Consider the following 12,347-nt stretch of genomic DNA (forward strand, 5'->3'; position numbering starts at 1 on the left):
CTGAACAAGGCAGTTAACCCACTGTTCCCCGGTAGGCCGTCTTTGTAAATAATAATGTTCTTAACTGACTTGCCTAGTTAAATAAAGGATAAAGTTAATCATTTTTAAAATATTTTTTTAAATGTGCAAACATTTATAAAAACCTGTTTTTGCTTTGTCATTATGGGTTATTGTGTGTAGATTACTGAGGACATGTTTTTATTTCATCCATTTTATAATAAGGCTATAACATAACAAAATTTGGAAAAAGGGAAGGGGTGTGAATACTTTCCGAATGCACTGTTTCAAACCATAGCCCACCCCTAACCTTAACTCCTCGGAATTAATGCCTAAATTGTTAACCTTTTGTGTTGTTTATTTTTTAACCCTTTTTTAACCATGTGGAATTAACCCTGTAACCACGCAGAATTAATGTGTCAAAAATAGACATTCATCCATGAGTCAAAGGGGAGTGGGCCGGATTCGAACCCATGCCAACTCTGGCATATGTGTGTCGGGTAAACTGCTAGACTACACAGGCACAATTGCTTGCCTTGAACATATAAAAAAACGATTGATAAAAAAAAAAAAAAAACGATTTTCCGTAACGGAAACGACATATATCCCCTCCAAATATGTAAATGTATTATAATCCACATAAGAATCCACAAGAGATGCACTGCAGCCTGCACCTACCTTACATAAGGTTCAATGTAGGTATGGTACTGCATTGGATACAAACACTGCTTCCAGCTGCCCCCTGGCATCGATTCTAAATTATTTTTCAGGTATTAAAATCCTCCTGCTTCAGGATTATTTTCCTCCTGCAACAAAAGGGGTCAAATTAAGATTCAACATCTGTATATAGGAAATAGGGTGCCATTTCAGACACAGCCTGGACTAAAAGTAGTGAAGTCTGTGTCTGTGATTGTGTGTCTGACTGTCCACAGCAAGGAGATCTGTAATAGTGGGGGCAGCTACCTGATGTGTCCTCTCTGTAAGACCTGCAAGCCCTGGAACATATCTGATATCTGCCCCATGGCTCAGGTATTGTATGCTGGACATTTACAATAACAAGGGGGTGTGAGTGACTGTTTGATGTGCCTATTGAAACCTCTATCCCTAATGTGTTGCTTTTATCACAATAATGAACGATCATTATGGATAGCTTAGCCGTCCCACTATAATGAATCCATAGATGACAGGCCCATGTTGTGTGTTTGTGTTGGCAGGTGGGCTACCTGTTTGACCACCCCGGGACAGTCTTCTTCAGTGTGTTCATGTCCTTTTGGGCTGTCACCTTCCTGGAGTACTGGAAACGCAAGATGGCCACCTTGGCTCACCACTGGGACTGCATGGACTTCCAGGAGGAAGAGGTCTGGATAATAGCCAATTCATTCATTTAAATTTATATTCTTTCATAATTCTGTGATATGTGTTACCGTACATACTATAAAAACAGAGAATCAACAAAACTAAGTTGAGCCTCATTTCACATGATTTGTCACATATTTGTAAAATAACCCAGTTCTTGAGCAAGGGCACATCTTTATCCAGTTTTACTGTAGTATTGTTCACAGATATGGAGACTGCTTTGTTAACATATGCAGTGGTGGAAAAAGTATTCAATTGTCATTAGAAAATTAATCAAGTAAAAGAGAAATACTATACTGAACAAATATATAAACGCAACATGTAAAGTGTTGGTCCCATGTTTCATGAGCTGAATTAAAAGATCCCAGAGATGTTCCATACACTCAAAAAGCTTATTTCTTATTCACATGTGTGCTCGTCATCCTTACCATGGTCTTGACCTGACTGCAGTTCAGCATTGTAGCCGACTTTGTAACCGATTTGCTGTTGTCGATGTTTTGGACAGAGTGCCCCATGGTGGTGGTGGGGTTATGGTATGGGCAGGAATAAGCTACGGACAACAGACACAATTGCATTTTGTCAATGGCGATTTGAATCCACATAGATACTGTGACGAGATCCTGAAGCACATTGTTGTGCCATTCATCTGCCGACGTCTCCTATTGTTGTGCCATTCATCTGCCGCCGTCTCCTCATGTTTCAGCAAGATAATGCATGACGTCATGTCACAAGGATCTGTACACAATTCCTAAAAGCTGAAAATGTGCCAGTTCTTGGCCTACATACTCATCAGACATGTCACCCATTGAGCATGTTTGGGATACCTTGGATCGACAAAGTACGACAGCGTGTTCTAGTTCCCACCAATATCCAGAAACTTCACACAGCCATTGAAGAGGAGTGAGACAACATTCCACAGGCCACAATCAACAGCCTGATCAACTGTATGCAAAGGAGATGTCGCGCTGCATGAGAGAAATGGTGGTCACGCCAGATACTGACTGGTTTTCTGATCCACGCCTCTTACTTTTTAAAATTATTATTTTTATATATCTGTGATGAGCAGATGCATATCTGTATTCCCAGTCATGTGAAATTCATAGATTAGGGCCTAATGAATTTATTTCAATTTACTGATTTCCTTATATGAACTGCAACTCAGTTAAATCTTTGAAATGCTTGTGTTTTATTTTTGTTCAGTGTACTGTATGTACTTCAGTTAAAGTCTAAAAGTATTTGTTTTTAAATATACTTAAGTATCAAAAGTAAATGTAATTGCTACAATATACTTAGGAACCGAAAATATAAATAATTTCACATTCCTTATATTAAATCAACGGCATGATTTTTTTATTTTTTATTTTATTTACGGATAGCCAGGGGCACACTCGGACATTATTTACAAATGAAACATTTGAGTTTAGTGAGTCCGCCAGATCAGAGATAGTAGGGATGACCAGGGATGTTCTCTTGACAAGTGCGTGAATTGGACCATTTCCCTGTCCTGCTAAGCATTCTAAATGTAACAAGTACTTTTGTGTCAGGGAAAATGTATGGAGTCAAAAGTACATTATTTTCTTTGGGAATGTAGTGGAGTAAAAGTCAAAGTTGGCAAAAATATAAATAGTAAAGTATAGATACCCCAAAAAACGACATAAGTACTTTCACCACCGAACATATGTCCCCCATTGGTGTGTGTGTGTATCTAGGAGCGTCCGCGGCCTGAGTTTGCGGCCATGGCTCCTTCTATAGAGTACAACCCAGTGACGGGAGTGAAAGAGCCCTACTTCCCAGAGAGGGCCCGACTGTCTCGCATGCTCACTGGCTCTATGGTCATCATCATCATGGTAAGACACTGAGTTTTACTCTCTTCGTGTCCTTTGTTCTATGGTCTTTTACGTGGCGGAGTACGTCAGGGGTAGCAGGGTCCCAGATCTGTCACTGACATGACAATAATAATTATTATTATTTCAACTGTTATAGAGCTTTTCAAAGAATCTCAAAGCGCTTCAATGACTAAACGAGTTGGCAAAACGTCATACCCTACTGATGAGGAAAAGGCCAGGAAAGGATGCCATTTTAGTGTACTGCATTTGAGACACAAGTGTGTAAATAAGGTGTAGTTGGACTAATAATTGTCGTATTCTCCTCACTCCTCTTTTTTCTTTCTACCCCTGTCCCTAGCTGTGTGTGGTTATGATTTTCCTCGTGTCAGTGATTATGTACCGTGGGATAGTGAGTGTGATGATGTACCGCACAGGCAGTTTTGTGCTGCGCACTCAGGTACAGTACAATACTCTCTGCTCTGATAAATAAAGCTGCTGCTGGATCAGAATACCCTTCAAAACACCTGATAATGGCTGACATCCTGCATCTAGCTAATGCTAGGAGATGCTGTACATTAGCTTGGATTGATACATCTTCTTGGATACATTAGCTTAGGTTTTCTCTGTATGTATGTATGTGTGTATGTGTGTGTGTGTGTGTGTGTGTGTGTGTGTGTGTGTGTGTGTTTTCTCCCTCAGGCAGGGAACATTGCTAATATCTCCAGCAGTATGGTGAATCTGGCCCTGATTCTGCTGATGGGGCAGGTCTATACTGCGTTGGCACTGCAGCTCACTAAATGGGGTAAGAACATGACCCTCAGACACCTCTGCTTCAGCCAATACACTTCCACGTAATACATCAACCCACAGGGAAATCCACTTCCTTGGACTTAGATTAAGCGTCTACATCAATCACAGTGGCCTATAATATAAAACATTGTCTATCAGATAAGCGTGAAGACCATTTAAGCACCAAGTAGTATATTGAAAGTGGTGGTGTCATTACAGTACAGCATATGCATTTGGATACCAGTAAAGTACATTTAATGCATAATATTACCCTCAAAGATTTTTCTCTTACTTTCATGGATTCATATTTGTTTAAAGATTTTTTTTATTGTTTGATTTGTTTGTTTTGGGATGCTTGGACAGAGATGCACAGAACACAGACCCAGTACGAAGATGCATTTACCTTCAAGGTGTTTGTATTCCAGTTTGTCAACTTCTACTCCTCTCCCTTCTATGTGGCATTCTTCAAGGGAAGGTGAGAATAGAAGGTAGTGTTTATTGTTAGATGATGCAACAGGTATCTGGCTGGTTTGAAAACCCTATTCTATTGGCAGGTTTGTGGGTTATCCTGGACACTATGGTACCTTGCTTGGCATGAGAAATGAAGAGGTAAGTTTTCAGAAATTACAACCCATTTTGCATACAAAGAGCCATGTTCTCATACAGACATTTTCATGTTACCTGATGTAAGTGTGTTCCAGTATATTGATGTTATGCATTTCTGTGTGTCTCTACTTTGCGCATGTGTGTGTTTCAGTGTGGTCCAGGGGGTTGTCTCATTGAACTGGCTGAGCAGCTCTTCATCATCATGGTGGGGAAACAGCTCATCAGCAATGTTCAGGAGTTTGTTATCCCGTATGTTTCCTTCCTGACTATCCTACTTCTAACTCTGGGGCGAATCCTAACTTCCACTTAAAGATTAACTATGTAGAAATCACTTAATAATTATATTAATTTCAGTTTATGTGACAAAACAAGCAAGTATAGTGTAGAGCAGTGCATGGCTGTCAAAGGTACGCCAAATAAAAATGTGATTCACATTTTTTTTTAAATGATTTTCTTCACATTTTCAAACAGTACATTCATATTTTCCAACGGAGCTATACATTTGGGTGAGGGTTTTTTTCTCTTTCTTTTTTTAATTGAGAGACAAGCTTAAAGTTTTCTTTACTGACCATAATTTTCACTTGTCTGACCGCTTGCATGATGACGGGTTTCTCACACGACCTGCCCATATGGGTGATGTTTTTTCTCGCCTGAATGATCTGAATCTAGGATTACAGGGACTCTCCGCAACTATATTCAATGTGTGGGACAAAATTGAGGCTATGATTAGGAAGTTGGAGCTCTTTTCTGTCTGCATTAACAAGGACAACACATAGGTCTTTCCATCATTGTATGATTTTTTGTGTGCAAATGAACTCAAGCTCACGGGCAATGACAAATGTGATGTAGTGAAGCACCTGAGTGAGCTGGGTGCGCAATTACGCAGGTACTTTCCCGAAACGGAAGACACAAACAACTGGATTCGTTATCCCTTTCATGTCCTGCGTCCAGTCCACTTACTGATATCTGAATAAACTCTGCGCTCAGAGTTTCATCATTGATCTATACATAGAACAGATCAAGCGCTTCTTAGACTTGTGTTCAATGCGAATGACAGATCTATAACACACATTTCTATGTTAATTTGATCACTCCACCCAAAAAGTTACATACTGCAGCTTTATGTCAAATGTTCCATTAGTCTACTATTGACATCAATCCATGACTCAGTGAACATTTGGAAGTTATGACTATGTCATCCTTTGTATAACTTTTTGGCCATGAAAGTATTATTTTTTTGGTAGCATGATCTGCTTTGCTTTAGCCAACCCTTTTGTTGTCCATTCACACACCTTTACTTTTTCCATATTAGGTTGTGTTACAGCCTGAATTTAAAATGGATTACATTTAGATGTTTTTGTCACTGACCTAAGCACAATATCCTATAATGTCAAAATGGAATTATGTTGTTAGACATTTTTACAAATTAATTCAAAATGGAAAGCTGAACTGTCTTGAGTCAATATGTATTCAACGCCTTTGTAATGGCAAGTCTAAATGAGTTCAGGAGTAAACATTTGCTTAGCAAGTCACTTAATAAGTTGCATGGACTCACTCTGTGTGCAATAATACTGTTTAACAGGATTTTTGAATTCCCTCTGTTCTGAACAAATAGAGTAAAAACTCAAACAGATGACAAGAAAAAGCTCAAACCAAGTTTATTCAACCCACTAGGTGCTATAGTTGCAGAGACACATACAAGTCACACAGGCATATTGTATATTTATACTTTCTGACTAGGCGGAGTCACCTTATATGACTAGGATAGAAATCTGGCTATGTTGCTAGGCAAGAACAAACACTCTGTTCCTCTCATTGGTATTGTCATGGGTATGTAAGTGTGTGTGTGTGTGTGTGTGGACTGTAGATAAAGGGTTGTTATAGCGGGCCTCTCTGGCCCCCCTCCCAGAGGTTTCTTCTCTCTTCAACTGTTGACCTTATCTTGAGTTGAGTACCACATCCCTCCTGGTACTAATTTCCCCGAAACTGGCCTGCCTTATCAGGAACTGACTAGATTGTTGCTCTTTACCTCCTTCCTTAGGAATTTAAAATTCAACATTAAGATGTTTTGGAAAATTGCCTCTTGTCTCACCCAGTAACTTCCCATACACAAAGTTCCTATTCACCCTTAAACGTAATCAATAAGTTATAATATGGTGACAGGAAAAAGTATATTTCAAGTTAGAATCCAACACTACACAATCTCTGTACCCAAGACATACAATTATCTGTAAGGTCCATCAGTTGAGCAGTGATTTTCAAGCACAGATTCAGCCACAAAGACCAGGGAGGTTTTCCAATGTCTCGCAAAGAAAGGCACCTATTGGTAGATAGGTCAATTTTTTTTTTAAAGCAGACAATTAATATCCCTTTGAGCATGGTGAAGTTATTACCCTTTGGATGGTGTATCAATACACCCAGTCACTACAAATATGCAGGCGTTCTTCCTAACTCCGTTGCCGGAGAGGAAGCAAACTGCTCAGGGATTTCACCATGAGGCCAATGTTGACTTTAAAACAATTACAGAGTTTAATGGCTGTGATAGGATAAAACTGAGGATGGATCAACAACATTGCAAAACACGCATCCTGTTTGCAACAAGGCACTAAAGTAAGTTCTGCAAAAAATGTGGCAAAGACATTTAACTTTTTGTCCGGAATACAAAGTGTTATATTTGGGGCAAACCCAGTACAAGACATTACTGAGTACCACTCTCCATATTTTTAAGCATAATGTTGGCTGCATCATGTTATAGGTATGCTTGTAATCATTAAGGACTGTGGAGTTTTGCAGAATGAAAAATAAACGGAATGGAGCTAAGCACAGGCAAAATCCTAGAGGAAAACCTGGTTCAGTTTGCTTTCCACCAAACACTGGGAGATGAATTCACCATTTAGCAAGACAGTAACCTAAAACACAAAGCCAAATCTACGCTGGTGTTGCTTACTAAGAAGACAGTAAATGTTCCTGAGTGGCCGAGTTACAGTTTTGACCTAAATCGGCTTAAAAATTCATTTGAACCCCTTTTTTTTATCCCCAATTTCAATCTTGTCTCATCGCTACAGTTCCCCAAACGGGCTCGGGAGGCGAAGGTCGAGTCATGCGTCCTCCGAAACATGACACGCCAAACCACGCTTCTTAACACCCGCCCACTTAACCTGGAAGCCAGCCGCACCAATGTGTCGGAAGAAACACAGTTCACCTGATGATTGAGGTCAGCCTGTAGTATACTGTACTGCTGTATTGGCCCAGCCAGCAAATGAGCCATTGTGGTGGTGCTGAGAAATGCTCTCTCTATTTAAATTGCTCATTCTCTCCTCTCTTCTCCTCCCTCTCCTCCTTTCCTCCTCTCCTTAGTAAGGTGAAGGCATGGCAACAGAAGAGGGCGCTGAATAAGGTGCGGGGAACGCAGAACTCCCAGGAGCCTCGGCGGTGGGAGGAGGACTATCAGCTGGTGGAGTGCGAGGGCCTGTTTGAGGAGTACCTCGAGATCGGTAAGACAACAACCACACTCTGAGACTCTCAGAATATATTCCTTATGGATTTAGTGGATTTTTATTGCAAACATGCAAATGCAATATTTGAAGGCTAAAAGTTGATGAATTACATAAAGTGTAAATCCATCAAGTTAGTAGAACTCAAAACTCAGGGATTTCACTGTTCAGGGACACAAACAAACAAAGAATAAACACAAATCGGTTTGCATACATAAAAATGTGTGAATCTTGCTGTATCAATAGTGCATTTCTTTTTTGTTCTTTCAAGTGGATATTGTTGGTGTATTGTCAATGCATTACTTTCTTATATTATCATAAGAATAAAGACAAATCCCTCCCGTCAACTCCCCCCACCCTTATCCCTCGACTTCCTCAGTAGAGTTGCTAACTTATGACCTTCTCCATTCGTCCACAGTGCTTCAGTTTGGCTTCATCACAATCTTCGTGGCTGCGTTCCCCCTGGCACCGCTCTTTGCCCTACTCAACAACTGGGCCGAGGTGCGCCTGGATGCCCACAAGTTTGTGTGTGAGTACCGGCGGCCTGTTGCCGAGCGCGCTCAGAACATAGGCGTGTGGTTTAACATCCTGGAGGCCCTGTCGCACCTGTCCGTCATCGTCAACGTGAGTCGCACAGTGGTGCTCTCATCATTACCCGTGTGCTGTATTTTTTTTTTTTTTAACACCTGGTCTGAAAACATCTGATAAACTTTTATTTTGTAATGTCACTTTAAGCAGTACATTAAAAGGATTCTAATATTATTATGTCTATTATTATGTCGAGTTTTTATAATTTGTGTTCATTTTAATTTACTGTACCATAAAATAATTTTGTATGTCAAACTACCCCTTTCAGGCTTTCTTGATCGCCTTCACGTCGGATTTCTTACCACGACTGCTCTACCAGTACAAGTTTGACAACGATCTGAACGGATATGTTAATTTCACTCTGGCCTATGCTCCTCCCAGCTACACCAGCCATCCCATGTGCAGGTAACTGTGATCATAAATACACACCTGAACATAATATAGTAGATATAGTATAGCTGTTGTACATACTTAAAGGCATGGTTCAGTGAAATGACATGTTTAGATATGTGATTCCATTGCTTGGCAGCAAAAATTGCAGTCACAGAAAAGGAGTGACTGCAATCCACATGTTGGTGTTGTTAAAGGGATAGTGCGAGATTTTTGCAATTAAGCCCTTTATCTACATCAGGGATGGGCATTTTTGATGGGGTGGGGGCCACAAAAAATCTGAGCTCATCATGAGGGGCCACAGTGGCTCGCGGGTCTGCGTACCCAAATACATCCCCACCTTGCGAGTGTGATTGTGGAGGCCAGGTCATCTGTTGCAGCACTCTCTTTCTTGGTCAAATATCCCTTAAACAGCCTGGAGGTGTGTTTTGGGTCATTGTCCTGTTGAAAAACAAATTATAGTCTCACTAAGTGCAAACCAGATGGGATGGCGTATCGCTGCAGAATGCTGTGGTAGCCATTCTGGTTAAGTGTGCCTTGATATCCAAATAAATCACAAGAGAGTGTCATTGGCAAAGCACCTCCACACCATCACACCTCCTCCTCCATGCTTCAAGGTGGGAACCACACATGCGGAGATCATCCATTCACCTACTCTGCGTCTCACAAAGACATGGCAGATGGAACCAAAAAGCTCCCATTTTGACTCATCAGACCAGAGGACAGATTTCCACCAATCTAATGTCCATTGCTTATGTTTCTTGGCCCAAGCAAGTTTCTTCTTCTTATTGGTGTCCTTTAGTAGTGGTTTCTTTGCAGCAATTTGACCATGAAGGCCTGATTCATGTAGTCTCCTCTGAACAGTTGATGTTGAGATGTATCTGTTACTTGAACTCTGTGAAGCATTTATTTGGGCTGCAATCTGAGGTGCAGTTAATTGCCGATTTCTGAGGCTGGTAACTCTAATAAACTTATCCTCTGCAGCAGAGGTAACTCTGGGTCTTCCTATCCTGTGGCGGGCCTCATGAGAGCTTGCTTCATCATAGCACATGATTGTTTTTGCGACTGCACTTGAAGAAACTTTCAAAGTTCTTGAAATGTTCTGCATTGACTGACCTTCATATCTTAAAGTAATGATGGACTGTCGTTTCACATTGCTTATTTGAGCTGTTCTTGCCATAATATTGACTTGCTATTTTACCAAATAGGGCTATCTTCTGTATACCAACCCTACCCTGTCACAACACAACTGATTGGCTCAAATGCATTAAGAAGGAAATAAATTCCACAAATAAACTTTTAACAAGGCACACCTGTTAATTTAAATGCATTCCAGGTGACAACCTAGAAGGCCAGCATCCCAGAGTTGCCTCTTCACTATTGACGTTGAGACTGGTGTTTTGCGGGTACTATTTAATGAAGCTTCCAGTTGAGGACTTGTGAGGCGTCTGCTTCTCAAACTAGACACTCTAATGTACTTGTCCTCTTGCTCAGTTGTGCACCGGGGCCTCCCACTCCTCTTTCTATTCTGGTTAGAGCCAGTTTGCGCTGTTCTGTGAAGGGAATAGCACACAGCGTTGTACAAGGTCTTCAGGTTCTTGGCAATTTCTTGCATGGAATAGCCTTCATTTCTCAGAACAAGAATAGACTGACAAGTTTCAGAAGAAAGGTATTTGTTTCTGGCCATTTTGAGCCTGTAATTGAACCCACAAATGCTGATGCTCTAGATACTCACTAGTCTAAAGAAGGCCAGTATTATTGCTTCTTTAATCAGAACCACAGTTTTCAGCTGTGCTAACATAATTGCTAAAGGGGTTTCTAATGATCAATTAGTCTTTTAAAATTATACGCTTGGATTAGCTAACACAACATGCCATATATATGTGTATATATATATATATATATATGTGTGTATATATATATATATGTGTATAGGTAAATACAGTGGGGCAAAAAAGTATTTAGTCAGCCACCAATTGTGCAAGTTCTCCCACTGAAAAAAATGAGAGAGGCCTGTAATTTTCATCATAGATACACTTCAACTATGACAGACAAAATGAGAAAAAAAATCCAGAAAATCACATTGTAGGATTTTTTATGAATTAATTAGCAAATGATGGTGGAAAATAAGTATGTGTGTGTGTGTGTGTGTGTGTGTGTGTGTGTGTGTGTGTGTGTGTGTGTGTGTGTACATACAACAATATTTTATTCCTCTCAAATGTTGTGCACAGATTTGTTTACATCACTGTTTGTGAGCATTTCTCATTTGCCAAGATAATCCATCCACCTGACAGGTGTGGCCTATCAAGACGTGCACCCACCAACCTCTCAACCGCAGACCACATATAACCATGCCAGTCCAGAACCTCCACATCCCGCTTCTTCATCTGTGGGATCGTCTGAGACCAGCCACACAGACAGCTGATAACACTTTGGGTTTGCACAACTGAAGAATTTCTGCACAAACTGTCAGAAAGCCTTTCAGGGAAGTTCATCTGCATGCTCGTTGTCCTCACCACCACTTGACCTGACTTCTATTTGGTGTCGTAACCGACTTCTGTGGGCAAATGCTCACCTTTGACTGCCACTGACACGCTGGAGAAGTGTGCTCTTCACAAATGAATCCTGGTTTCAACTATACCGTGCAGATGGTGTGTATGGCGTCGTGTGGGTGATCAGTTTGCTGATGTCGACGTTGTGAACAGAGTGCGGTTATAGTTTGGGCAGGCACAAGCTACGGACAACAAACACAATTGCATTTTATCAATGGCAATTTGAATGCACGGAGATACCGTGACGAGATCCTTAGGCCCATTGTCGTGCCATTCATCCACCGCTATCACTTCATGTTTCAGCATGATAATGCACAGCCCCATATCGCGAGGATCTGTACACAATTCCTGGAAGCTGATAATGTCCCAGTTCTTTCATGGCCTGCATACTCACCAGACATGTAACCCATTGAGCATGTTTGGGATGCTCTGAATCGAAGTGAACAACAGCCATTGATGAGGAGTGGGCAACATTCCACAGGCCACAATCAACAGCCTGATCAACTCTATGCGGAGGAGATGTGTCACACTGCATGAAGCAAATGGTGGACACTCAAGATACTGACTGGTTTTCTGATCCACTTTTTTTTTAAAAGGTATCTGTAATCAACAGATGCATATCTGTTATCCCAGTCATGTGAAATCCATAGATTAATTTATTTCCATTGACTGATTTCCTTATATGAACTGTAACTCAGTAAAATGTTTGAAATTGTTGCGTGTTGCGTTTATATTTTGGTTCAGTGAGT

The 12,347-nt window shown here is 40.7% G+C and overlaps 1 protein-coding gene across 2 annotated transcripts in view; it reads left to right on the forward strand.

Annotated features, from left to right (window-relative positions):
- ano11 (anoctamin 11) overlaps positions 1–12,347 on the forward strand; it is a 32,554-nt gene that overhangs the window by 14,220 nt on the left and 5,987 nt on the right. For both annotated transcript variants that reach the window (XM_021616226.2, XM_021616227.2), the window contains exons 10-20: positions 930–1,026; positions 1,212–1,355; positions 3,063–3,200; positions 3,538–3,636; positions 3,879–3,981; positions 4,332–4,443; positions 4,523–4,577; positions 4,726–4,823; positions 7,932–8,068; positions 8,487–8,692; positions 8,925–9,061. In XM_021616226.2, the coding sequence (XP_021471901.2) occupies positions 930–1,026; positions 1,212–1,355; positions 3,063–3,200; positions 3,538–3,636; positions 3,879–3,981; positions 4,332–4,443; positions 4,523–4,577; positions 4,726–4,823; positions 7,932–8,068; positions 8,487–8,692; positions 8,925–9,061 (1,326 nt within the window). The remainder of the gene's footprint in view (positions 1–929; positions 1,027–1,211; positions 1,356–3,062; positions 3,201–3,537; positions 3,637–3,878; positions 3,982–4,331; positions 4,444–4,522; positions 4,578–4,725; positions 4,824–7,931; positions 8,069–8,486; positions 8,693–8,924; positions 9,062–12,347) is intronic.

The sequence above is a fragment of the Oncorhynchus mykiss genome, chromosome 9 (genome assembly GCF_013265735.2).
Source record: "Oncorhynchus mykiss isolate Arlee chromosome 9, USDA_OmykA_1.1, whole genome shotgun sequence".
Taxonomy (NCBI): Eukaryota; Metazoa; Chordata; class Actinopteri; order Salmoniformes; family Salmonidae; genus Oncorhynchus; species Oncorhynchus mykiss.